Source organism: Chionomys nivalis, chromosome 1 (assembly GCF_950005125.1).
Source record: "Chionomys nivalis chromosome 1, mChiNiv1.1, whole genome shotgun sequence".
NCBI classification, from domain to species: domain Eukaryota; kingdom Metazoa; phylum Chordata; class Mammalia; order Rodentia; family Cricetidae; genus Chionomys; species Chionomys nivalis.
The window spans coordinates 81,540,347-81,568,055 of record NC_080086.1 but is presented as its reverse complement, the minus strand read 5'-3'; the positions used below and the strand labels follow the sequence as shown (position 1 = coordinate 81,568,055).

General features: G+C 40.3%; 1 protein-coding gene and 1 pseudogene across 1 annotated transcript in view; one reads left to right on the top strand and one right to left on the bottom strand.

Moving 5' to 3' along the window:
- Window positions 1-7,366: 7,366 nt before the first annotated feature.
- On the bottom strand, window positions 7,367-10,862 carry LOC130877061 (zinc finger and BTB domain-containing protein 1-like; annotated as a pseudogene).
- A 1,853-nt stretch (window positions 10,863-12,715) lies between these two features.
- LOC130870695 (zinc finger protein 431-like) overlaps window positions 12,716-27,709 on the top strand; it is a 29,210-nt gene continuing 14,216 nt past the window's right edge. Inside the window, exon 1 of the mRNA XM_057763436.1 lies at window positions 12,716-12,821. Within this exon, the coding sequence (XP_057619419.1) occupies window positions 12,819-12,821 (3 nt within the window). The 5' untranslated portion in view covers window positions 12,716-12,818. The remainder of the gene's footprint in view (window positions 12,822-27,709) is intronic.

Sequence of the window (27,709 nt, the reverse complement as noted above, 5' to 3'; positions counted from 1 at the left end):
GATGGCTCAGCGGTTAAGAGCACTAACTGCTCTTCCAGAGGTCCTGAGTTCAATTCCAAACAACCACGTGGTGGCTTACAACCACCTATAATGAGATCTGGTGCCCTCTTCTGACCTACAGGTAGGATACTGAGGAAATTTTACTATCTGATTCAAATGTAAATACTTTAGAAAGAATGTTTGAAGGAAGAAAAATTTGCCTTGTTGGGGATTACAAATTACTCATGAAAAAAATTCAAAGGGGAGATTCTATTAACTATTTAGGTTATAAAATAGGTTTATAAAAAATTAGAACACAAAAAGTTTAAATTAGAACAGATCGATTGCAGATCCTTAATGCCTTCCAAAGATTGCTAAGAGACATTGCCCATATATGGCACACTACTGAAATAGGACTTGATTAGTTTAAACAGAACCTTAGATGGTGACAAGGACTTAGTGTCAGGAAATTCTATGCTGATACTGAGAGAAAATTAGCTATGATTGAAGAGAAATTGCAGAAGGCATATGTGCATCATGTGTATCTGAATCTTAAGGGCATTCTGGTCATATTAACCTCCAAACATCCCCATGAAGGAATTTTAATGCAAAAGGTAGATAATATTCCTGGGAATTGGAAAAAAAAAGGTAGATATCTTAGAATGGACCATTTACCACATAAACTGTGTAGAAACTTAAAAATGTATGTGGAAAATGTCTCTAAGTTCATTCTAAAAGAAAATTGGGACCATGTCAATTAGCAGGGGTAGAGCCAGCAGAAATTATGTACTTTTAACAGCTACTTTGAGTTTGGAAAAGGCTGATTAAGTAATGACACATTTGCTAGAATTTACGACCATCATGGGTATACCTGTACAACTGACTGAGCATGCTCCAGCACAGAACTCAAAGAAATTGAAACAGTTTTTTGCTTATTATAATATAAAGTATAATACAGGAATATAACACAGTCCTACAGGGCAGACACTTAGATAAAGATCAAATCATACTGTACAGGCTAAGTTAAACAGGGAGGGATGATAATGATCCCCAGAAATAGATTGCATAATGTTTTATTAATTTGAATTCTCTGAATGCTAATCATAAAGAAACAACAGCTCCAGAGAGACATTGGATAATAGAAAAAAACTGGGAATTAAATCAGCTGATACACTTTTAAAATGTACTGACTTCAGAATGGAAACCAAGACATATGTTACATTGGGGAAAGAGGTTTTGGTTTTGTTTCCACAGGAGAAGAAAATCTATGGGTACCATGAAAACTGATAAAGATTTGACTTGAACAAGAGATATTTTTTAATTAGAAGAGATGATGGTTCATCAAACAGCATGCCTGTTTAATCTAAACAAACCTATAAAAATAACAAATGCTTTTCATTTGATCAGATATAAATTTGCAAAAGAGAATCTCACCCAAATTAGGGTTGGAGTAGGGTTTTAATTAAGTCTATTCAGGAGAATAAACCTATCAAGCTAAGGAATCTGAAAACCACTGTACAAATTACACAACCAAAGAAAAAGATCAAACAATCAAGAAAAGCTGTCTCAAAGAGTATATTTATTGCCTATTGGTCTTTCACATTGCCAAAAGGATAAAATTTCATAAAACTTCCCATATATTTGTTTACGCTTTTCTCAACAGAGATACAATGCAAATGCTCTTTTGTAGTTCCAGGCCAGTTAAAGATTAAAGCTGGTTTTATAGTCAGAGCCTGGCTCTCTCTTTCTCTAAATCCAAGCATGCTTATTAAAGTAAAACCCAGAATCTCTGAATCATGTCTGATGAGCCACCTGATATGGGAGAGTAAAAAAATAAGTATTTAATCCTTTTGCATTATATTAACTCTTTTACAGCTATCTTATGGTATAAAATTTGTGATATATATATATACTTATACATATATAAGTGTATGTATAGTAAACATTTTGTCATATGATATTAATGATCATATAGAGTACTAATACTAAAAAACCATTTCATTTACCTCCTGTACATGATTTCAGATATGATTCTCTATCAGTTCTTCAGTGAACCATGATCACATCTAACAGCGACTTCTGAAGTCTACAAAAGGAGGATTTAGCCACACAATGATGATTCCTCCAGGACTATAATAGAATACTAAGATGAAAATAACACATAAATATCCGATTTGGACTACAATATCCTCAGAAAAATTTTGAGGTCACTGGAAGAGATAATCCAGCCTAACAGACAACTTTAGTCAGAACTTGATAAAAGCCCTGAAATTTCCCATTACCCAGAGTCTGGACAACAAAATTGAACAACTATTTCTAACAGGACTTAACAATTAACAAAAGTTTTTATTTTCAGGATCTCCTAAAGAATCATTCAGCCCCAGAGAGCAGAAAGTAAATTTAAGATCACAAGTACCACATTCCCAAGAGTTTTTGTTATCTCATTGGTTCATGGATATTCGTCATTGTTTAGGGTGATTAGTTACAAGTTGCTATTGGTAATGGTCAGAAAAAAGCTAAACAAAGGAAATATGATTCAAGGTTCTTGATTTGGAAAGAGAAAAGGTGGATATAGATATGATAGGATTAAAAGAGTAGATTATTGGAACTACTCTGAAAAGGAAAAAGGGAAGATAAAGATATGATAAGATTAAAAGGTAGATTGTTGAATCTACTTTCAAAAAGCAACTAGTACTTTTGAATATTTTGCATTGGATTATATTTTTGTATACTGTAAAAAATTTGTATATTTATACAAATTTGAAAAGAATTTTATTAGAACATACTGTACATACATTTCTACTCTATTCAAGGCATTTTACCTAACTCTCTCATTTAATAATGTAATAAAAATTTTTATTTCTTGAAAGTTATAATTGCCAACTGCTTATTATAATAAAAAATGCAGGTTAGTAATTAGACAGCTATTACATTTGAACTTGTAGTAATATTAGGCATGTATTCAAGGTCAAACAGATACATTTTAAATAGACATGTCATCTTGAAACACTTCAAATATCTGCTGAATATGGCATTTAAGATGTTTTAATAACATAGTTTCTTTTCTTATGTAACAATGAGACATGTCGGCTTCTGGCAGCACTATTCTATTGTAGAGAAGACAATGGGCATCAAAGAAAATCCACATGGAATTTAATTTCTTTGTGTCAAAAGTGCCCTCACCTCCACTGCTGACAGTATGCTGTCCTAATTGGACAAGTAAGACACACACACACACACACACACACAAATCGGAAATTATTAAAACAATGTAGTAAAGGAGCAGTGGGCTGCATTCCTGCTGCCCAGTTCCTGGCTACTTTACACCCACAATAATTACATGGAAACTGTATTCATTTAAACACTGCCTGACCCATTGTCTCCAACCCCTTATTGGCTAACTCTCACATATTGATTCAACCCATTTCTAATAATCTGTATGTCACCACGAGCTCATGGCTTACCACGACCTGGCAGCTTCATGGCAGCGTCTCTCTGCCTCTGCCTTCTTTCTCCCAGCATTCTGTTCTGTCTACTCCGCCAATCTAAGCTGCTGCCCTATCAAAAGGCCAAGGCAGTCTCTTTATTTAACCAATAAAAGCAACACATAGAAAGAAGACCCTCCTACACCAAGACAAGGCAGGACAAAGCTTCATAGAAAAGTCTCTCGAATATGCTAGACATGTAGGCTGAAGATGGATGCCCCACTATTACAGAGTGAAAGACCTCCCAATACTAGAAGGACCCCCGTGCCCACGTACTATGTTAAACTCTGCTGAAATTTAGCTGCCCCCCTCCACCCGCTCAGCCAATGCTAAAACTGGATATCTATGGGTTGCAGACTCACTGACTAGGCTAAGGAGAGGGAATACTCCACCCCCCCAAGACATTCTATCTAAATTGTCAACTTACTGCAGAGTGCTCTATCTAGCTTTGTGATTTTTCAGGACTGAGGAGAGGGAATACTTCACCCCTGCCCCAGACATTCTATCTAAACTGTCAACTGGCTGCAGGGTGTTTTATCTGTTGTTATGGTTTTTCAGGGAAATTCGAGAATAGACATGGGGCCATTCCCAGGAGGAGCTAAGCCCACCAATTTGAGAGCCAATGAAATGCTTGTGCTATACTACCCTCTTATTATTTTTCCCTATAAATATGGCTGTTTGAATTTGCTCGGGGTGCTCAGCTGGCGTGAGCTGCTGATGCAGCCACAGGCGCCTGTGTGATTAATAAAGACACAAGACACCTCTTGCTGATTGCATCTGTTGGCCTGGATTATTGAGTTTGGGGGACTCACCACCCTTGAAAATGAGGGTCTTTCAAGAGGAACATTGGGTGACTGTCTAGATATTCAGCTGTTTCCCTCATTTCTCACAATTTTTGGAATTTACTTACTTGCACGTCCAGTTTTCCCAGTTAATAGTTCCTTCTTGGGTCTCTTTTGGAGTCAAAGACACATACCTGCAAAACACCATAGAACTAAAAAACAATAAATAAATTAGAAAAAGGAAAGAATGAATTCTTAACAGTGTGTCACAGTCCTCAGAGAGACAGCTGCCAGAGCTAGTTAATATGAACTCCTTCTGGTCTTACACAAAAGCAGCTGTGGCCTTCTGCCAAGCCAGCCTCCTCAGTGGCAAAACCTGCTTTGTTTTCAATTTAATATAGATAGATCATCTTAAAGGCTCATATGGGAGCACAGTGCAAAGTGCTATTAGGTGACAATTCCTAGACATTTTTTTGTATTTGTTTCCTCTTTTGTATCTATGAGAACTATAGCATTGGTATAGTTATCTTTTTGATCAAGCATCAAGATTTACATGTTACATAGGCTCCAAAGCAGTCTACATTTCAGTGTCATTTACATGATTTTTATTGAAGACCTTGTGGTACAAGATGAAGATGCCAAAGGCATTTCTTTTTATAATTTTTGTAATATTTTGATAACTGAACATGCTTAGGAATAAAAAAACTCCATATGAATATGTCCAGACTCTCTAAGTACAATACCCATGTTTCTATTGTTTAGGAAAAGGGTTGTTTTGGAAATCTCTGTCATATATATATATTCCTGCATGACTCTGAGGTAAGACTGTCCCTAAATGTCCCTGATTTTACATAGTGATTGTAAGTAAGTGTGAGGCTAACAGCTCTGGACCTCAAAGATATTCTGACTCACAGGGAAGCCAGGCTATACCTGGAGCTGCAATAGGGCAGCTGTGGAGGGGTAGAGCCACATGGGACAGTTTGGCCCGGAAGAGGAAAGTGTCTTGATTTATTGAGAAGCCAGGGTACCTGTAGCTGGGAAGCAGTGGGGACTCCTATTCTCCCTTCAGGAAATAGCAATTCCCCTCCTCTCCTGGAGTGGCCCTACAGTTGAGCTCTTCTCTGTTTCCCTAAGGGAAAGTAATAGAGGTATCCCCTTCTTGGGCAACCCAAGAAGGCACTCCTTCTGCTAACACTGTACTAAAGGGGAAGCCCTGCAGAAATGGAGTAATCTCCTCTGGCTCCAGGAAAAAGCTATCACTTCTTCTGCTCAGACTTGCTAATGCCCCCTAAGGGAGAATCTTAGAAATGTTTTTCAGCTTAGTCCCCTAAGGGATGTTGCAGCCAGATTCTTGTATTCTATGTGGAATGAAGATCTTCACCCAACTCTCTTTGGAGAAGGAGATTTATTGGAGAATGTGGAGGCCAGGAGAGTGGTAGCCTCTGCTGGTGAGGTGAATGACAGCCTGCAACTGAACAGGCAGAAGGATTTACATAGGTTCCTTAGGCATGGAGTTTACCCAGGGAGAAGTTTATCTGCTCAGGGATTGATTAGTTTTCCATTCTCAGGGATTGGTTAGTTTAGTTGGTCAAGGTCAGGGATGACTCTGATTCAGGACAAAAGTGTTTTTCTGTCACTGATCCTTTGTAGAGTTGTGGCTCTAATCTTAGCGCCGGGGAATATTTCTTTCACCAGCTCTGATTCTAGGGACAATGGATGTTTTTTTGGCCCTGGTGTGAGAGTCAGTGTGTGTTTCTTGGGTCTTGGGTTAAGGGATAAAATTTTTCTTTCCCTGGCTCAGGTCTCAGATCCAAGATAAATTTCTTTCACTGGATCTGGGTCAGGGTGCTTAGGGATTGATGTTTTTTGTTTGTTTGTTTTGCTTTGTTTTGGGTGGCTTTTTTAGCCTATAGTGGTCATGATCAAAAGTGAATTTGATAATTGAACATGCTTAGGAATAAAAAAACTCCACATGAATATGTCCAGACTCTCTAAGTAAAATACCCATGTTTCTATTCTTTAGGAAAAGGGTTGTTTTGGAAATCTCTGTCATGCTTTCCTTTCCTGCTGCAGATAAGAAATTTTTATGATTTCTTCTGTGTTGATACTTGTGATGGCTGTTTGTGATAGTCAAACTCGCTACCTCCATAATTATCTAAACCCAAAGAGTTAGGTACACCTGTAAGGGATATTTCTTAAAGGTTTTGAAATTAAAAACCCATCTTTAATCTAGATCATTTTGGGTGATGAGATCTACTTTTAGCTTCTTGGTTGCAGTGCACACATTTAACCCCAAGACTCAGGAGGTAGGTAGAGGCGGTCAGGTTTTACGAGTTTAGGTTCAGCCTGCTCTACAGAACACATTCCAGGGCTACATAGAGCAACCCTGTCTTGGAAACAGGCAAAAATAAATCAAACAAAGATTAAGATCCAGTTTTAATCTGGATTAAACCTTCTTGTTTTAGATGACATATATAAAAGATATTGAAGGAAGAAGCTCTCCATTTTGGCCTGCTTGTGTTATCTTTGGCTACGAAGTTCATTCCTTCCCTTCTTTGAAATTTTGGTATATATGGAAGACCAGCTGAGACAACTTGCCTAATGGACTGAACAACTACTGGACTCTTTAAGTTTCCATTTGTAGGCAGCTATTGTTGGACTACTTGGACCACAGTTTGCAAATAATTCTAATAAAGCCACTTTCTACATACATAGAGACTCATTCAATCAGTCATGTTCATGTAGACAAGCAGTGAATAAAGCAGTTGGCTTTTTTGATTGTTTGTTTTTTTAACCTGATCACTGAGGAAGATTTTCTGGCTAACAGTAGTGCTCATAAATACATTCTTCCCAGCCTAATTATTCTCTAACTGTTCAAGTTTCCATGAAGACTACACTTTTTACTAATGTTCATTTGCTCTGAATTTCAGGAATAAAACTCATAAAGAATGGAATCCAGTCTTCTGAGGGGAGAAAGACCTATAATCTTTTTTTTAGAAACATCAAAAATGATAAACATGAATGCCTAAAATATACTTAAGGTCCTAAACAAAAATGTTAACATAAAAGGGCCATGCCAATCTCTCCCAACACTTCTTGTAAAATCAGTGTCTAAATAGCTCATATCCTTTTCGATTTGGTGTTCTGCCTATCAACTAAGCATTCATACAGTAGGAAGCTTCTTTCCAAATGCTTAGCATTATAATGTGATTTCACATCTTTCCTCAAATTAAACTTTTCTCCACATATTCTACACGGAGAGAGATGAACGTCCATATGCTGCTCCAGTTGCTCATTATTTGGGAATATCTGAAAGCAGACCTGGTATTTAGTCTCACCAGCAGATAAATGGGAAATCATATGCCATACATGGTCAGGTTTACAGAAGTTTCCTTGATCACAAATGGAACAGACATACCTGGTAAAGATATCGGTGGAAATGAGAAGAAAGCACGAGACGCAAATGAACCCATGTAGAAGTTTATTCAGAGGGGTTGTACTCAACGGGACTGAGAAAACGGTGTGGAAGGAAAAAGAGAGTAAAAATGGTGCGTCCAGATTTTAAAGGCTTCCTAGCACATGCGTACGAGGAGAAAGATGTGGCTACATCAGAGGCTGATGACGGGCCATGCTACGCCTTGCACCTACGTACAGGAGCTTTTGCGTCAGACGCTGATGACACAGTTGGCAGGCAACCCACGCATGCGCACACAGGGGGTACATGCGCCTGCTTTAGAACCCGGAAGTATAGCCTTACCGGTAGCTAAAAGAATTACACCTGGCCATGCCTTTGTGCATGTTATTTTATAGATACAACTGCCACTCTTTTAGAAGCTTGCCATGTATCTGACACACAAACTGCTTTTCCTTTGTATGAACAATATAGTGTTCTCTCAAATGACAGCATTGAAAATCCTTTTCCACATAGATTTCAAAAATATTTTCATCTGTGATCTCTTTCGTTTTCTTCCATGATGGCACTCTTAAATATATCCTGGTCTAGGCAGCTAGACATATGCTTGACTACAAAATTTTCAGTTTCAAAACACTGGCCATAATTGGGACACCAAAACGGACAAGCAGAATATTCAAATAACACTTTTTCTGGATACTGTTTATTTGGCAACGATTGTGCCTAAAATTGTCGAGCCTTTCAAACATGTCTCTTATCTCAGACTGCTCATCATGGTTCTCGTCCATGTCCATCTTCTCATCGGCATTTCCTAGCTGATTTATTGTCAGTTCCTGAGGTTCTCCACATCTCTGAGCATGTTCCTGAAGCTGTTTGTGAGAGACCCTCACCCCTTATTTTCAAAGGGAAGAGAATTTCCTAGCAAAATGTTTTAAAATTAGAAACACAGACTAGCAGCACTTTCCTTCCCCCTTCCCGCCTGGGAGATTCCAAGCACAAGGTCATTTAGCCCAGCCAGCCAGCCACCTGGTGATAAAGAAAAACAAAGAGAGAGCCAACTTAGATGGATGGGAGGGAGCAGAAGACCTTGCACCCATGCCAAAAGCCACTTCCAAAAGCCTTTTTTGTAGATTGCACTTTTTAAAAACTAACCCCACAAAGGCATTTTTAACTTTTCTCTCTCTCTCTACCTTGTTGTTTCGGGTAGTCAACCAGTAATTGCCTGTACCTGCTTGTACTTGCAATAAAAGAGTTAAACCTTGCAATTTGTAGTCCTGTCCTCTGGGGGTGGGGGGCATACTCAAGGCACAACAGTTTGCCTTTGACAAGTATTTGTCCACATTTACCACATGCACAGGTATTTTCGATGCATTTGGCTAATGAGATGACAGGTCCTCTGCAGTTATTGGGAATCCACACAACTCACAACAGGTATTGTCAGCATCCTCTTGTCCTGGAATGCTATTAGTGGTGGTGGTTTGGGGAGGGGGGTCTCATACTCATACCTTCTTTTTTTTTTTTTTTTTTTTTTTTGGTTTTTCGAGACAGGGTTTCTCTGTGGTTTTGGAGCCTGTCCTGGAACTAGCTCTTGTAGACCAGGCTGGTCTCGAACTCACAGAGATACGCCTGCCTCTGCCTCCCGAGTGCTGGGATTAAAGGCGTGCGCCACCACCGCCCGGCGGGTCTCATACCTTCTAAACCACTTCTCTCATCCACACTTATAGGCTTTAGGGTTTTCCTACCACTGTTTTTAATGCCAACATCTTCCTCAACATAGTGTCGATAAAACACCTCTTCAGTTTTATCTTCTAACTCATCATTGTCTGTGGATTCATTGCAGTCTTTGTCAGCAACTTTAGTGAGGTTTAAGTCTTTCATCTCATCTGTAGGAATATCTTCCGGCTCCACCTTGATAACAATTCTGTTCATCTCGGTAGCTCTACTTTTGTCTTCACCAGCCACCATTCCAGACTCCACTGTGCCTTTTCTGCTTCGAGTGGTTGAAGCTGAATCACCAGGCGTCTGGCTGGCATCTTCTCTGTATTTGTTTGTGCAGAAAATGTTTTGGAAGAATCCTTTCTGCTCACCTTCCTAGACCTGGATGGAGGCGGGGAGGACCTTGGACTCCCCACAGAGCAGGGAACCCTGATTGCTCTTAGGACTGGAGAGGAAGAGGGAGGGGGAGGGGAGAGGGAAATGGGAGGAGGTGGCAATTTTTAATTAAAAAAAATAAAATAAAGAATCCTTTCACCAATTTCTGCTTTGGTGTTACTATCTTTGCCATCTCTAATATCTACTATACGGTGGTAAACTCTCGCCGTGCTTTGATATGAATGTGGTAGTGCAGCCCAACACATGCTCCTCTAGTAACTTTTTTTTTTTTCTTCCGAGACAGGGTTTCTCTGTAGCTTTTGGTTCCTGTTCTGGGACTAGCTCTTGTAGACCAGGCTGGCCTCAAACTCACAGAGATTTGCCTGCCTCTGCCTCCCGAGTGCTGGGATTAAAGGTGTGCACCATTACCGCCTGGCTATCTAGTAACTTCACAGCTGAAGCTAATTCCACAACTATCACAGGTAAAACTCTGCCCAAAGTGTCATAACACACATTCTTTTGGGGTAGATAATTTGGACACAGAACTTTTTTTTACACACATCAAATATTGGCTCAGAAAATTAGCTAACTGTAAAGATTCTTAGTCGGACTCTTTATTATGTGGTGTATTCACCATCGAACTGGGTTCTGCACACCACCTGCTGGCTGCAGTGCCATTCCTAGCCGTGGTGTCTTCATACATCCTCACTCCAAAGATCATCTTGCTGTTCTGTTTTCTTGAAGCAAAAGACGAACACTTTGAACTAGAATAGTCTGCATCCAGTATATCTTCTAAGCAGTCAGGCACGTTGTACAGCTGTAGGTAGTTCATTGCCACTTTGAACTGCTCAAAACTGGAAGAAGCAATCATAATCTTTCCTAAATACAGGAACTGCAAAATGAGATCAAAACCCTCAGCGCTTATTTTCATGTTGCTGAGATTCAGCTGTGCATTATTATAATGATGGTTCATGAAGAACATTCTGAAATAAGAGCTAAAGACAGCTCAGACCGCTTTGTGTGCCTGGAAGTAAATGATGTCCATAGAAAACCCCACTCTCTCTGGTTGCTGAGCTGCTGAAGGACATAGCTGCTGTGGATGGGCTTCCCCATCTTCTAGTAATCATCCAGCTCCTGAAGCATCCAGGAGGCGCCACTGATGGCGAAAAGCACGTTCTTTTCCGGACTCGGGGGTGAAAGAAAAAAAAAAACCTTATTCACACAAAAGTTGCCAAACCCCGAGACCTACCATTTTTGACCGGAACAAAAAGTCCGTGTGCTAATGAGAGTGGGTGGGAAAGAGTAAAGCTGGAATCCGCGCGACTAGGCGCCTCCTCCCTCAGGGAACACCTTCAAGTCTCCAGCATCAGGCCCTGGGAGGCTGCCTTTCCACCGACCGCCAAGCAGCTGCTGGAAGTTAGCAAAGCACTCTCTGGGCCGGGCCATCAAGTACGGCCTCCCGCCTCCACCTCCCCTCCCCCAGCCCAATATAAAATAAAGGGAAAAATAAGTAATTTGGGAAGTCGTCTGGAGAGGGAATTCGTCCCAGACCTGGGAATGACACGTGCACTGGACTGATCGCCCGCATCTAGCAGGCGGCCGGCTCAGCAGTCCCTGCAACAAAATTCTCGCCGGGCACCCTCCGCGCTCCGGCTTCCCCGCGACCCGGCCATGGTCAAAGTTGCGCAACTCGCCACCACGACTGGCAGCTGCTCAGCTGGCTCGGTGGGACAAGCGGCTGCGGGGGTTTCCGGGAGTTTCGGGCGGCGGGGCCCCGGGGTGAGCGGCCGGGCAGGCGGAGGCGAGGGGTCGCAGGCTGCTGCACTGAGACATTCCGGCTGTGTCAGGGACGGGGCTGCAACAAATGACTTCCACTGCTGCACAGCCGCGCCTGACTCAGGGCACTGAGCCTCCCCGCTTACGAGGCGACTCCAGGTCTGCCCACCAGTTCGCCTCAGCGAAACCAGCCTTCCCCGCCCTCTCCCCGCCCACCCACTCGGCCCCTGGAGCCTAGGGCTCCCGCTGTGGCCTGTTTGTGACAACCTTCTGTGTGGGGGCCGAGGAGGCTGGCACAGCCCTCAGCGGAGCTGAGGCCCAGGCGGCGGCTGCAGCAGCACTCTCGCCCCTCTCCCCTGGGTCGCCTAGGCCCTCCTCCTGTTTGCACAGCTGGACGCCACTGGGATCCTCCCGACTCCCCAGAGCTGGATGCTGCTCGCCCCAAGCCCAGATATCAGACCCCTGCCCCGCAGGGCTCCGCAGTTGGACCCGCCCCCGGGCTCCACCCTCTACGCACTGGGGACACTGACACCCTCATCTGGTCCCCTTGAGCTCATTTGCTCCGGGTCGCCGGTTCCCGGCGCCTCCTTGCTCTGGCCTTTGGCCTGTGACCTGAGTTACTTCCCCCACTGTGCCCCGCCAGGCCCTACTACTGCCTTGGCTCCCGCCACGCGCAAGACCTGCCCTGCGAGATCTGGTTTCTACTTTTCTTTCCTGATTTTCTGAGGTACATGTGACAACCAGGAAGAAAAAGTACCTTTACTTTATTTTACCTCAGCATGAAACCACAGAACAAATATTCCTTTTTGTGTCCTTAAATCTCTTCTGGACATCCTTCCACACACGCGACAAGGAATTACGCTATTCACAAAGTTTAGAGGGCTGTGCAAGATGGTTAGCCACCTATCGTCCAGGAGGAAAGAAGAAGGAGAAGTGCCTATAGGAAGATAGTAGGATCTGCTATTGGATCCAATGGCAAATGCTATTGAAATACATATCTCTGCTAATCTAGAAAAGGTCTTTGCCTGGTTTGTAAAGCAGTGTCAGATAACATTACGCTGAGTCTTTAAAAACAGGCTAACCCAATGGGAGGTGCACTTGTCACTCAGCCAAGTATCACTAGCCAATCAGAACCTCCAGGTGACCTGCCAATCAGAAGTGGTGGAGGGCGCTTCCGGTTTCCGGGTTCCAGCTTGGCAGTGAAGTGGAAGTGGTGCCAGTCTTGTGTGCCGTTCGACTAAAACTCCTCCAGGAAACTGCGTGGAGCGCTTGGGAAAGCAAGGAAACCGCGGCATGGTGAGTGAGGGGCTGCTGTCCCTGGATTGGGAGGAGCAGATGGTGAGGTGCGGGAACCAGTGAGGTGGTTCCTCTCCAGTTCTGCTTGAGAAACTGCAGCCGGAGTCCCCATCCTTTCAAGTTCAGTGCGGTGCCTGCAACTCCCTGAATAGGACAGGCCCCTGAATTACTTTGCACTGTGATCTGAAACTGCTCTAAGCAGATTCAGAATCTTCTCAAAGGGAAGGAATATTAATTCTAGAACTGTTTTTGGGAGCAGAGAGCTATGTGGAGAAACCTCTTTCTAGGCAACATCATCATGCTTTTTAGTGCGTTCATGGAAAGCAGGTTGCCAAACTCATGGAGGTCTAGTTTCTCTAGTATCTTCTAGAAGTTCAGCACTGTGCATTTCACCTTTATGTGTGAGATCCATTCACTGTTAATTTTGTGGAGGTTGTAAAAGCATCCATATGTTGGGTAGCCTTCCACTTCCACGCCTTGATGTAGAAGAGTGGATTTACCAATGCTTAGAAAATATTAAGTCTCAAAAAGTAGAATTTAACTGAGGGAGGACTACCTCTAAAACCCTCAAAATATAAGTGTATGCTGATCAGGCATGTTAATGATTAGGATGCTAGGATGCACATTTGTTTAACAGGATTTTTCAGACTTTTGGCTCCTTTACAATGCAGCCTTCCCTTGTTTACAACCAGGCAGTAGGTCCATCTGCATACCAAAGAACAGGCCTATAACAAGCTGCTCATGGGGTCGTAACAGGGTCACAACCAACCTTAAGGCCTGGAGTACCATTGAAGTTTCTTTTTCTTTTAGAGAAAAGCATAGTTCTGCCTGATGGGCAATATGACACAAGGTGACATCTATTTGAAAAATAAAACACTGCTGTGTTAAGGACTGGCCTGATCAACTAAGGCTTTTATTTAGGCCCTAGAGCAGAGAGGAGGGACATTTTTGGGAGAGACAGTAACAGCCTGGAGCCTAGGCTTTGAGAGCTTTCCTAGGGTCTGATGTATTGACAGTTGAACATAGCTCCTTTGGTAATTGCTTGGGGTTAGGGCCTTTGTGGAAGGGTTGCCTTAGATCCTGAGAAGCCCTCAGAGCTATGGTTGTCAATCCCAAGGCCCTTTTAGTTTTAGTAATGATCACATAAGACCCCATGTTTCCCTTGTGTAGAATTATTTGATTAGCCTCCCATTGAATTTGTACTACTGTATGAGGGTTTCGGCTGACTTCATTGAAGTCTTTCATTTCCTTCCATTACTCCCCCGCCCCCCAAGTTAGATACAATATTCTATTCTTAAGAAACTAACTTGGCATCGAACTTAGCATGTGCAAGAAATCCCCACCCTAGCTTTTATCTTTTCGTTCCTTTTTTTTTTTTTTTTTTTTTTTGGAGGGGGAGGTTCAAGACAGAGCTTCTCTGTAGCTTCGGAACATGTTCTGGATAGCTATTGTAGACCATGATGGCTTCGAACTCCCAGAGATCTGCCTGGCTTGCCTCTAGAGTGCTGGGATTAAAGGCCTGTGCCACCACTGCTCAGCTGCTTTTATCTTCTCTACCTTCTACTTGTCCTATCTCCCTCATCCCCTGTGACCTTCACCACAGGATCCTGTCACAGTTTCATGCCACTGGTGTACTTAAGAAAGTGTTCTGGGAATATCTTTGCTGTCTAACCTTCCTGTCTGCCTGAGTGGCTCGACCTACAAATTGCCTATCTCTTTTGAATTGTTCAAAGCCTACATGGAACATGAACCCAAAAGACATGTAAGGATGACAGCATATGTGGAATGTAAAATCTGTCTAAGTTGGCTCCTCTGTGAGTTTCAGACAGACATGGATGTGTACCACCATCAGAGAGGTTTTTCTTTGTTAATCCCCTTTGTGGAAAGTGGTTTCTCAAAGGGAAGGCATATTAATTCTATAAGTGTTGTATTCCATCCTGTTGGAAAACTGTTTGAGACAAGCTCTCTTAGGTTGACTTGGGTGACCTTGATTCCAGTCTGTTGCACTCAAGAGAATGGCCATGTTGTCCTCTATATCTCAGTTTTAAAATAATCTGTTAGAGTCATTTAGTCAGCTCTCCAGTGCAGTCACAGGAAAAGGACCCACATATGGAACATTGCTTCTGTCTTCTGACCAAAATAGGAGGAAAAATTTATTCTGTACATTTCAGGAGAAACAGGGTAGGCAACCAGCTCCTGGAGTCACCATTATGATAAAGGACTTGACTGTGCTCAGGGGAGTGTTTCTGTAATTTCCCAGCATGTTTTAATTCATGTCATATGAATGAACACAGATCAGTGTGGGTGTACAGTTTGGTAAGGTTATCTTGAGCCAATGAATACTGAAGGTGTAATTAAGCAGAGATCCTATGTAGATATGTTCAGTCCTGCTTGACACAGTTATGTGAGCTCAGAGGTTTGAGGAACAGTCTATTGATTTTAACTCTATGTGTCAGCTTACAGATCTCAGCAGACAACTTGTACATATGAGGAAAATCAGTCTATCTCTTATTAATGACATTCCCTCTTCTAGGGAAAGTCCTACTGTTTTTCAAAGTCAGTATACCTAAGCTTTTTAATCTTAAAAATAAAATTTTCTTATCATTTTTAAAATCACTTATTGGTATCAAGTTTTAAATATTTTCTTTAAGTCCATTACTGCCCTCATCTCTATTTTCTCCAATGTTTCTAGATCATTGATATCTTCAATCCTTTTCTCTTAATTGATGTTGATTATTCATTTCTATGTAAAGCAATGTCTTCTATAGCTTAGGTTTGCCTCATGTAATTAAGAATTGCTTTAAACACCTTACTTGCTTTTTCTGCACAGTCTGGGAAGACAGTTCTACAAACTCCTTCCAGACTAGGCCTTCACTAGGCATTGAGCAGGAAAATCAGACCAATTCATAGGTGACTTTCAGTCTCTCTGTGTTTTGGAGGGGACTTATATATGAAGATGGACATGTGCTCTAATTGAATCATTGAAATATTTGAAGCTGGTCCAGTAAGAGTGTAGAAATGGGGAGGAAGGAAGGAGGATGAGAGCTTTCCTGCTTCAACAGTAGTTGAGATTAGCAATGTGAGATTAGGTAGTCAATTTGAGATGCTTCATAAATGTCCTGATTTGCTATTTCTTATGGTTTACAGACAAGGGCAATCAAAAATCTGTCTAAAGCACTGACATGATCATGGAACCAATTGCTATAATTATAGTAGTTCAACCAAAAGTTGTGAGCCTGCCTAAGAAGGCTGTTATTTTTTTTTGTTGTTGTTTGTTTGTTTAAGATGTGTATCTTTATAGAAAAGGTCTGAGAACTCTTTGATATGCTCTAATGAATATTAAGTTCTTTGAAAAGCTTTTCTGGGCCTTTGAGTTCAGATTCTCCTCCTTCAATTTCTATTATTCTTAGGTTTTTGACTTTTCATAGTGTTCCAGATATACTGGATGTTTGTTTCAGGAAATTTTTAGATTTACCATTTTTTAATCAATATATCCATTTCTTCTATCATACCTTCAAATTCTCTGCTTTCATGTCTTGTATTCTTTGTTGCAGCTTGCTTTGTATGTTCTGTTTAATTATCTAGATTTTTATTTCAAGAATTCCTTCAGTTTGTGTTTTTCAAATTGCTTCTGATTCTATCTTCAAATCTTGTCTGATTCTATCTTCAAATCTTGAACAGATTCATTCATTTTCATCAACTGTTTGTATGTTTGTTTAATTCTTTTCTACTTTAAAACTTTGCTTTTTATTTTAAGGAATTGTTAACTTTCTCCACTTTTTTAAAAGGAATTCATTCACTTCTTTAAAATCTTCTGTCATCTTTATAAAGGTGGTCTCAAGGATATTTAGAATTTGTGAGTGACCTACTGATCTTGCTTTTTTTTTTTATTTTATTCATGTGCTGCTGTAAATGTATTTGAGTGAAATACTGTGGTTCTACATGCCAGTTTCTCAGTTCGTTTTTTTTTTTTGGGGGGGGGGGTGTTTTGTTCCTCTTTCTTTTTTTTTTTTTCAGTTTTCTACTCTGTGTGTTCCATGGTTAACAGGCGTTCTCACCAAAAGTTGGGGCTGGAAATTTGGTAGTAGGTGTGGCCTTCATTCCAGTAGGTAGTACCTGTCCATATTTAAAGGTAAAAATAAGAAAGAGGGGAGGGAGCTTGGAGATAGTGTTGAGGTGACACTGAGAGTGATGAGGTCTGTGAGCAGGTGGCCTACATGGGCTTCTGCCAGATGATGTCTCCTTTCTTTGAGCAATGGGTTTTACCCAATTTTTAGGCTACAAAACAGATGAGGAGGGATGTGGGACTGAGGATAGCATTGGGAGGGCTTTTGAAAGAATGGTGGAGGTCCACAGGCAAATAGCCTATGTACATTTCTGTTGGTTGCCATTATCTCTTGTACAGTAAGGATTCTTTGCCAGTGTTAGCCTACCTGCTCTTTTGGCTTATATGGCCTGCACTTGAGCAGAGATATCCATCGGATTTGGGGTGGGGTCATGGCTTTGGTGGTAACAGCTGTAGGGTTGGTGGGGAATTGTGTCTGTGAGAATGTAGGGAGTGTGGAAATTCCATGGACTGGAGGGGTTCCTCCCTGTTCTTCTGGTGTGACATTCACATGAGGAGGGGATGTCAGCCTGATTTGGGGACTGGAACACAGCAATATTCTTTTTTTTTCTGAATGGGAATATACCCTGTGACATTATAAGTTGAAAATACTTAATTTGTTTCCTTATTTTACAAGATGTGACAATCAAGGGATTGTTTTTAGTGTCAGAAGATACTTTGGACATATGAGCTGTTTGGGTTGTTATATTGAATATGAGTATCATTAAACTCAGATTAAATGCATTTTCACTTTTTTGTTTCTCTTTGTATTTATTCTTTTCTCATACAATACATTCGGACTAATGCCTCCCCTTCCTCCATTCCTTCTTGTCTCCCCCTTTACCAAATTCCATTCCCCTAGAGCCACTGCTACAATGCATGTTTGTCTTTGTGATTCTGGGTTTCCTCACTTGGGAAAATAAGGAACTCAAAAAATTAGACAACAACAAATCAAATTATAAGTGGGTATACCTCTAAATAGAATTTTTAGTAGAGGAATCTGCAGCAGCAGCGAAACACTTGAAGAAATGTTCAACATCCTTAGCAATCAAGGAAATGCATATCAAAACTACTTTGTGGTTTTATCTTATACCTGTAAGAATAGTTAGGATCCATAACACAAGAAAAAGCTAATGCTGGCAAGAACATGGAGTAAGGGGATTCATTGGTCTTGCGAGTGTATATTTATACAGCCTCTGTGCAAATCAACATGCTGTTCTCAGAAAATTGGCAGTCAGTCTTCCTCAAGACTCAGCTATATCACTTTTGGATATATACCCAAATGATCCTTCCAGAAGTACACTTACTCAAGTATGTTCATACTGGCTTTATTCATAAAAGCCAGAAAGTGTTATGTCTGTGAGAGATTGTGTTGATTAATGATTAATTGTGGAAGGCTTGACAATATCACTAAGAAAGATTACCTGGACTAGAAAAGGAAGAAGAGCATTAGATAGTGACTAGGCAAAAAAGAAAGCCAAAAACAATCTTTACCCATGTTTTCTGATTTAATTTTTAGCTCAAGTTTCTACCCTAAGCCTCCCAAAATGAAGGAATGTTATCAGCCAAATAAATCCATTCATTGCCTGAGCTGCTTTGGGTTAGAGGACTTAGTTAATCCAGCATAAACAGTATGAATAAAAAAAAAAGGACATATATTGTGATTTTGTTGCTAGACACAGCGTGAGAATGTTGTCTTTTGAAAGAATGTGGAAGATAAGACGTTAGATGGCAAAAATCGTAGAAAGTTGTACACAAAACTTAACTGGCTCTTCCTGTAGGACCAGGAAAATGGAAATGTTAAGAATAATGGCAGAAAATAGAGATTGAGATAATAGGGTTTCAGTTCAAAAGAAACTCGATAAAAATTAAGCTGACACCTGTGGTCCAAGTGTGTAACCCAATTGGGATAGTGTCTATCCTAATTAAGTCACTTTGCAGTATCATCCATCATGTGCAGGAAACAAGGAAGAATCAAAATTTAAAGGTTTCTTAGTGCAGGATTGTGGCAGTGAGGAGAATGTGAAAATCCATTACATGAAACTGTGAGGATAAAGGCTGGTGTTGTTAGTTATCTTTTTTAAAACCTTACTCATTTGGGAGCATGCCACCTAGCTCTCAAATAAATGACTCACATGAAGGCTAATTCTCTTTATATATATATAAATTCATGGCCTTAGTTTCACTATTTCTAGCCAGCTTTTGGAAAAATATCCTTTTTCCTCTGAGCTTTTATCTTCCTCTATTTTGTATACCTTACTTTACTAATTCTTCTGTGGCTTGCTGTTTAGCTGGGACATTGGCCCCTGGTGTCGTCTTCTTTTCTTGCTTCTTCTATTTTTCCTCTCAGACTTATCTCATTAAGGATAAGACTCCATCCTAAACCTTCAGTTTATGGAAGGAGTAAGCAAAGTGGTTTCTAGTCCCAGGAGGTAACTCCATAAGACACCTTCTGTACCCGTGGTCCAATTTATTTTATTTCATTTGTTCCTCCCATCAATTCTCTGTGTCTGGAAGCTTCTCCTAATCTTTCCTTCCAAGCTCTTGGCCATCCAGCTCTTTTTTAGGCCAATTGTACAAAATATCAGAAATTTGCAAAAATGCAACATAATGAATTCAGCACATATTTGGATTACTGAAACAAATGTTCTACAGCATAAACAAATGTAACACATCTTAAAAATATATTTATTGCACAACATTTTACTTTTCTTGTCTAAAGAAAAATGAAATGTTTAACCCTTAATGTAGTCAGACTATATAGACAAAAACAGCTTCCATGTAAGAATTCCATTTTCAGTATTTGTAGTATGAGGACATTTGTTTGTTCCAGGCTACTCAGCCCTAAAATAATCACGCAGAAACTATATTATTTGCAATATTGTTTGACCAATAACTTAAGTGTAGTTATGGATAACTCATATATTAAACTAACCCATATGCATTAATCTGTTTATCTCCACATTGCTGTGGCTTATCAGGTAAAGTTCTGTCCCCAGTGTCTATCTCCTGTTGGGATGCATGGGGTCTCATGACTCCATCTTCTTTTTTCCACCATTCAGTTTAGTTTTTGCTGCCTAGCTCTATTCTGCCCTGCTATATGTTCACAGAGCACTTTTTAAAAAAATTAGTCAATGGTAATCACAACATACAGAGGGGAATCCCACATCTGCTCCCTTTTTCTGTCTAAATGAAAAGGAAGATTTTAATAGTAACATAGTAAAATTACATATATAACAAAACAGGTATCAAGCAAGAATTACAGTTACAATATCTTCCTAATTTTTCATCATAATAAGTAAAACTATAACAATATCTATTCTCCAACTCCATCAAAAAACCCAGAAGGATATATTATTATTTATGTAAACAGCAAGTGTATCATAAGCAACTTCCCAAAACTCTAGAATTATCAGAGTCATCTTGCTGTCTGGACAGTCACCCAAAGTTCTCCTATAGTGCTGGAGCATCCATATTCAGCCTACAGGTTTATAGTATCCAGCAAACTTTTCCATGAAACAGAAAATTTCAAAGACAGTTCTACATATATTGGTACTTTTTCAGTCACTTTTTTTCTGAGTCCTACAGAATGTTTGGCAGAGGGTTTCACTATATTTCCCAGGAGGGCATTTATTCATGGCATTAATACTGTCCTAGCCTTCTGAGTTGTTGGATTGCAGGGACATCACCTTCTTCCAGCTGTTGTGTTTATTTTGAAACGTATAATGAATATGAGTATTTTACCTGTATGCATGAATATGTGCCATGTGGTTACATGGTCCTTACAATGATCAAAAGGTGGACACAGAAACCTTGAATTTGAAATAATGGGCAGTTATGATCCCTCATGTAAGCTCTGGAAAACGAGCCCACCTATATTCAAGAATAGTGTGAGCTCTTTAATAACTAGGGCATCTCTCTTACTCTGTGTTGGTTATTTGTGATCAACATTTGTATTGCTAATGTTTTAATTGTTCATTTGTAAATTTTTACAAATGCAGTACCTTTTAGTAAAATTTTATTCACATTACAGTTTAAGTCAGAGCACTTCAGGTTTCTGAACATGAATACAGAACTACAGTGAATGTGTAACTTTTTTAGGAACTTCGGCAAAAACCTCTGAGTTCTTTCAATTGTTTCTGATTGTTTGACTCATTTTTTTCTGTTCTTCTTTTCTACTTTTTTAAAATTTATTTATTTATTAAAAATGTCCACCTCCTCCCATTTCCCTCCTACTCACCCCACCCCTCCTCCCCCTCCCTCTCCAGTCCTAAGAGAAGTCTGGGTGACCTGCCCTGTGGGAAGTTCTAGGCCCTGCCCCCTCCATCCAGGTCTAGGAAGGTGTGCATCCTAACAGACTAGGCTCCCAAAAAGCCAGTACAAGCAGTAGAGTCAAAACCCAGTGCCATTATCAGTGGCTTCTCGGTCAGCCCTCATTGTCAGCCACATTCAGAGAGTCAGGTTTGATCACATGCTCGTTCAGTCCCAGTCCAGCTGGCCTTGGTAAGCTCCCATTAGATCAGTCCCAGCATCTTTGTGGGTGGAAGCACCCCTCATGGTCCTGACTTCCTTGCTCATGTTCTCCCTCCTTCTGCTCTTCATCTGGACCTTGGGAGCTCAGTCCAGTGTTCCAATGTGGGTCTCTGTCTCTATCTCTATCCATCGCCGGATGAAGGTTCATATTCATCTTTTTAGGTCTGGGTTATCTCACTCAGTAAAATCTTTTCTATTTTCACCCATTTGCATGCAAAATCCAAGATGTCATTTTTTTTCTACCTCTGAGTAGAAAGCTAAAGTGTATATGTGCCACACCGTCTTTATCCATTCTTCTATTAAGGGGCACCTAGGTTGTTTCCAGGTTCTGGCTATTACAAATAGTGCTGCTATGAACATAGTTGAACAAAGGCTTTTGTAGTATGGTTGGACATCTCTTGGGTATATTCCCCATAGTGGAATTGCTGGATCCTGAGGTAGGTTGACTCCCAGTTTCCTGAGAAACCACCACACTGATTTCCAAAGTGGTTGCACAAGTTTGCATTCCCACCAGCAATGGATGAGTGTTCCCCTCACTCCACATCCTCTCCAGCATAGGCTATCATTGGTGTTTTTGATTTTAGCCATTCTGACAGGTGTAAAATGTTTCTCAAAGTTGTTTTGATTTACATTTCCCTGGTCGCTAAGGAGGTGGAGCATGACCTTAAGTGTCTTTTGGCCATTTGAACTTCTTCTGTTGAGAATTCTCTCTTCAGTTCAGTACCCCATTTTTTAATTGGGTTAATTAGAGTTTTAATGTCTAGTTTCTTGAGTTCTTTATATATTTGGAGATCAGACCTTTGTCTGATGCGGGGTTGGTGAAGATATTCTCCCATTCAGTAGGTTGCCTTTTTGTCTTAATGACTGTGTCCTTTGCTTTACAGAAGCTTCTCCTTTTCAGGAGGTCCCATTTATTCATTGTTACTCTTATTGTCTGTGCTACTGGGGTTCTACATAGGAAGTGGTCTCCTGTGCTCATGTGTTGCAGACTACTTCCCACTTTCTCTTCTATCAGGTTCAGTGTGGTCAGATTTATATTGAGGTCTTTAATCCATTTGGACTTGAGTTTTGTGCGTGGTGATACATATGGATCTATTTTCATTCTTCTACAAGTTGACATCCAGTTATGCCAGCACCATTTGTTAAAGATGCTTTCTTTCTTCCTTTGTATAATTTTAGCTCCTTTGTCGAAAATCAGGTGTTCATAGGTTTGGGGATTAATATCCAGGTCTTCGACTTGATTCCATTGGTCAATGTCTCTGTTTTTATGCCAATACTAAGCTGTTCACATTACTGTAGCTCTGTAATAGAGTTTGAAGTCAGGGATGATAATGCCTCCTGAAGTACTTTTATTGTATAGGATTGTTTTGGCTATCCTGGGTTTTTTGTTTTTCCCTATAAAGTTGATTATTGTTCTCTACAAGGTCTGTGAAGAATTTTGTTGGGATTTTGATGGGGATTGCATTGAATCTATAGATTGCTTTTGGTGGAATTGCCATTTTTACTATGTTGATCCTCCCAATCCAAGAGCAAGGGAGATCCTTCTATTTTCTGGTATCCTCTTAAATCTCTTTCTTCAAAGACATAAAGTTCTTGTCAAATAGATCTTTCACTTCCTTGGTTAGTGTTTCCTCAAGATACTTTATGCTATTTGTGGCTAATGAGAAAGGTGATATTTCTCTGATTTCCCTCTCTGCTTCTTTGTTCTTTGTGTATAGGAGGGCTGCTGATTTTTTGGAGTTGATCTTGTATCCTGCCACATTACTAAGGTGTTTATAAGCTGTAGGATTTTTTTGGTAGAATTTTTGGGGTCACTTATGTACACTATCATATCATCTGAAAGTAATGAAAGTTTGACATCTTCCTTTCCAATTTGAATCCCCTTGATCTTCTTATGTTGTCTTATTGCTATTGCTAGAACTTCAAGCACTATATTGAAGAGGTATGGAGAGAGTGGACAGCCTTGTCATGTTCCTGATTTTAGTGGAATGTCTTTGAGTTTCTCTCCAATTAATTTGATGTTAGCTGTTGACTTGTTGTATATTGCTTTTATTATATTTAGGTATGAACCTTGTATCCCTAATCTCTCCAAGACCTTTATCATAAAGGGATGTTGAATTTTGTCAAATGCTTTTTCAGCATCTATTGAAATGATCTTATGCTTTTCTCTGTCAGTTAATTTATATGATGGATTACATTGATAGATTTTCATTTGTTGAACCAGCCCTGCATCTCTGGGATGAAGCCTACTTGATCATAATGTATAGTTTTTCTAATGTGTTCTTGGATTTAGTTTGCCAGTATTTTATTGAGAATTTTTGTGTCGATGTTCATGAGTGAGATTGGCATGTAATGCTCTTTCTTGGTTGAGTCTTTGTGTGGTTTTGGTATCCGGGTAACTGTAGTTTCATAAAAGGAGTTTGGCAATGACTCTTCTGTTTTTGTTTTGTGAAACACATTAAGGAGAAACACATTGAGGAGTATAGATGTTAAGTCTTCTTGGAAGTTCTGGTAGAATTCTGCATTGAAACCATCTGGTCCTGGGCTTGTTTTGGTAGGGAGGTTTTTGATGACAGCTTCTAATTCCTCCTGACTCACAGGTCTATTTAAATTGTTCAGCTCGTCTTGATTTAATTTTTGTATATGGTACTTATTTTAAAAATGTCCATTTCATTCACATTTTCCAATTTTGTGGCATACAGACATTTCTAATAAGATCTAATGATTCTACGAATTTCCTCTGTGTCTGTGGTTATAACCCCCTTTTCATTTCTGATCTTGTTAATTTGCGTGTTCTCTCTCTGACATTTGATTAGTTTGGATAGGGGTTTGTCCATCTTGTTGATTTTCTCCAAGAACCAACTTTTTGTTTCATTGATTCTTTGGATTGTTTTCTGTGTTTCTACTTTGTTGATTTCAGCCCCCAGTTTGATTATTTCCAGTCTTCTACTCCTTCTGGATGAGTCTGCTTCTTTTTTTTCTAGAGCTTTCAGGTGGGCTGTTAAGTCTCTAATGTGAGCTTTCTCCGTTTTCTTTATGTGGGCACTTAGTGCTATGAACTTTTCTTTTAGCATTGTTTTCATAGTGTCCCATAGGTTTGAGTATGGTGAGTCTTCATTTTCATTGAATTCAAAGAAGACTTTAATTTCTTTCTTTATTTCTTCCTTGACCCAGGGGTGGTTCAGTAGTTGACTTTTCAGTTTCCTTGAATTTGTAGCTTTCTGGGGGTAGAATTGTTGTTGAATTCTAACTTTAATCCATGGTGATCTGATAGTACACAGGTGGTTACTACAATTTCTTTGTATCTGTGGATGGTTGCTTTGTTAATGATTATATGATCAATTTTTGAGAAGGTTCTATGAGATGCTGAGAAGAAGCTATATTCTTTTCTGTTTGGGTGGAATGTTCTATAGATGTCTGTTAAGTCCTTTGGGTTCATTACATATCTTTTTTTTTTTTTTATTTTTTTTTTTTTATTCTTTTTTAATTAAAATTTCCACCTGCTCCCCGTTTCCCATTTCCCTCCCCTCCTCCCAAATATTGCCCCCTCCCCCCACTTCCCTCCCCCTATCCCCACTCCTCTTCTCCTCCCCCCACTCCATTCCCCCTCCCTCTTGATACTGAAGAGCAGTCCAAATTCTCTGCCCTGCGGGAAGACGAAGGTCTTCTGTCTACTTCCAGGAAGGTGAGCATCTAAACAGGCTAAGCTCCCACAAAGCTGGTTCATGTATTAGGATCGAAACCTAGTGCCATTGTCCTTGGCTTCTCATCTGCCTTCATTGTCCGCCATGCTCAGAGAGTCCGGAATCAACCCATGCTTATTCAGTCCCAGACCAGCTGGCCTTGGTGGGCTCCCAATAAATCAGTTCCACTGTCACAGTGGGTGGGTGCATCCCTCGTGGTCCTGATTTTTTGCTCATGTTCTCCCTCCTCCTGCTCCTCATTTGGACCTTAAGAGCTCAGACCGTTGCTCCAAATTGAGACTCTGTCTCTACCTCGATCCATCGCCAGATGAAGGTTCTAAGGAGATATGCAAGATATTCATCAGTATAGGATAGGGTCATTTCAGGTTCCCTCTCCTTAGTTGCCCAAGGTACCATCTGGGGACATATTCCTGGACACCTGCGAACCCCTCAAGAGTCAAGTCTCTTGCCAACCCTAAGATGGCTCCCTTAGATAGGGTATATACTTCGCTGCTCCCGTATCAATCCTTCCTATATCCCAACCATCCCAATCCCCCGAGCTCCTCCCATCCTCCCCTTCTCATGTTTCTCATCCCATTTCCCCTTTGCCCCATGCCACCTCACCCGCAAGTTCCCAGTTTTTGCCCTGCAATCTTGTCTACTTCCCCCTCTCCATGCGGATGACTATATGATTTTCTTTGGGTTCACTTTCTTATTTAACTTCTATAGGATCACAAATTATATGCTTAATGTCTTTTATTTATGGCTAGAAACCGATTATGAGTGAGTACATCCCATGTTCCTCTTTTTGGGTCTGGGATACCTCACTCAGGATAGTGTTTTCTATTTCCATCCATTTGCACGCAAAATTCGAGAAGTCATTGTTTTTTACTGCTGAGTAGTACTCTAATATGTATATATTCCACACTTTCTTCATCCATTCCTCCATTGAAGGGCATCTAGGTTGTTTCCAGGTTTTGGCTATTACAAACAATGCTGCTATGAACATAGTTGAACAGATACTTTTATCATTTGATGGGGCATCTCTTGGGTATATTCCCAATAGTGGTATTACTGGATCTTGGGGTAGGTTGATCCCAAATTTCCTGAGAAATCGCCACACTGATTTCCAGAGTGGTTGCACAAGTTTGCATTCCCACCAGCAATGAATGAGTGTGCCTCTTTCTCCACAACCTCGCCAGCAAAGGCTATCATTGGTGTTTTTGATTTTAGCCATTCTGACAGGTGTAAGATGGTATCTCAAAGTTGTTTCAATTTGCATTTCCCTTATCGCTAAGGAGGTTGAGCATGACCTTAAGTGTCTTTTGGCCATTTGAATTTCTTCTGTTGAGAATTCTCTGTTCAGATCAGTGCCCCATTTTTTTATTGGGTTCATTAGCATTTTAAAGTTTAGTTTCTTGAGTTCTTTATATATTTTGGTGATCAGACCTTTGTCTGTTGCAGGGTTGGTGAAGATCTTCTCCCAGTCAGTGGGTTGCCTTTTTGTCTTAGTGACAGTGTCCTTTGCTTTACAGAAGCTACTCAGTTTCAGGAGGTCCCATTTATTCAATGTTGTCCTTAATGTCTGTGCTGCTGGGGATAAACGTAGGAAGTGATCTCCTGTACCCATATGTTGTAGAGTACTTCCAACTTTTTCTTCTATCAGGTTCAGTGTGTTCAGACTAATATTGAGGTCTTTAATCCATTTGGACTTGAGTTTTGTGCATGGTGATAGATATGGATCTATTTTCATTCTTCTACACGTTGACAACCAGTTCTGCCAGCACCATTTGTTGAAGATGCTCTCTTTTTTCCATTGAATACTTTTAGCTCCTTTATCAAAAATTAGGTGTTCATAAGTTTGTGGGTTAAAATCAGGGTCTTCTACTCGGTTCCATTGATCGACTTCTCTGTTTTTATGCCAATACCAAGCTGTTTTCAATACTGAGGCTCTGTAATAGAGTTTGAGGTCAGGGATGGTAATGCCTCCAGACGATCCTTTATTATATAAGATTGTTTTGGCTATCCTGGGTTTTTTGTTTCTCCATATAAAGTTGATTATTGTCCTCTCAAGATCTGTGAAGAATTTTGATGGGATTTTCATGGGGATTGCATTGAATCTATAAATTGCCCTTGGTAGAATTGCCATTTTTACTATGTTGATCCTCCCTATCCAAGAGCAAGGGAGATCCTTCCATTTTCTGGTATCCTCCTCAATTTCTTTCTTCATTGACTTAAAGTTCTTGTCAAATAGATCCTTTACTTCCTTGGTTAGGGTTACCCCAAGATACTTTATGCTATTTGTGGCTATCGTGAATGGTGATGCTTCTCTGATTTCCATCTCTGCTTCCTTATCCTTTGTGTATAGGAGGGCAACTGATTTTTTGGAATTGATCTTGTATCCTGAAACGCTACTAAAGGTGTTTATCAGCTGAAGGAATTCTTTGCTGGAGTTTTTGGGGTCGCTTATGTACACTATCATATCGTCTGCAAATAATGAAAGTTTAACTTCTTCCTTTCCGATTTGAATCCCTTTGATCCCCTTATGTTGTCTTATTGCTATTGCT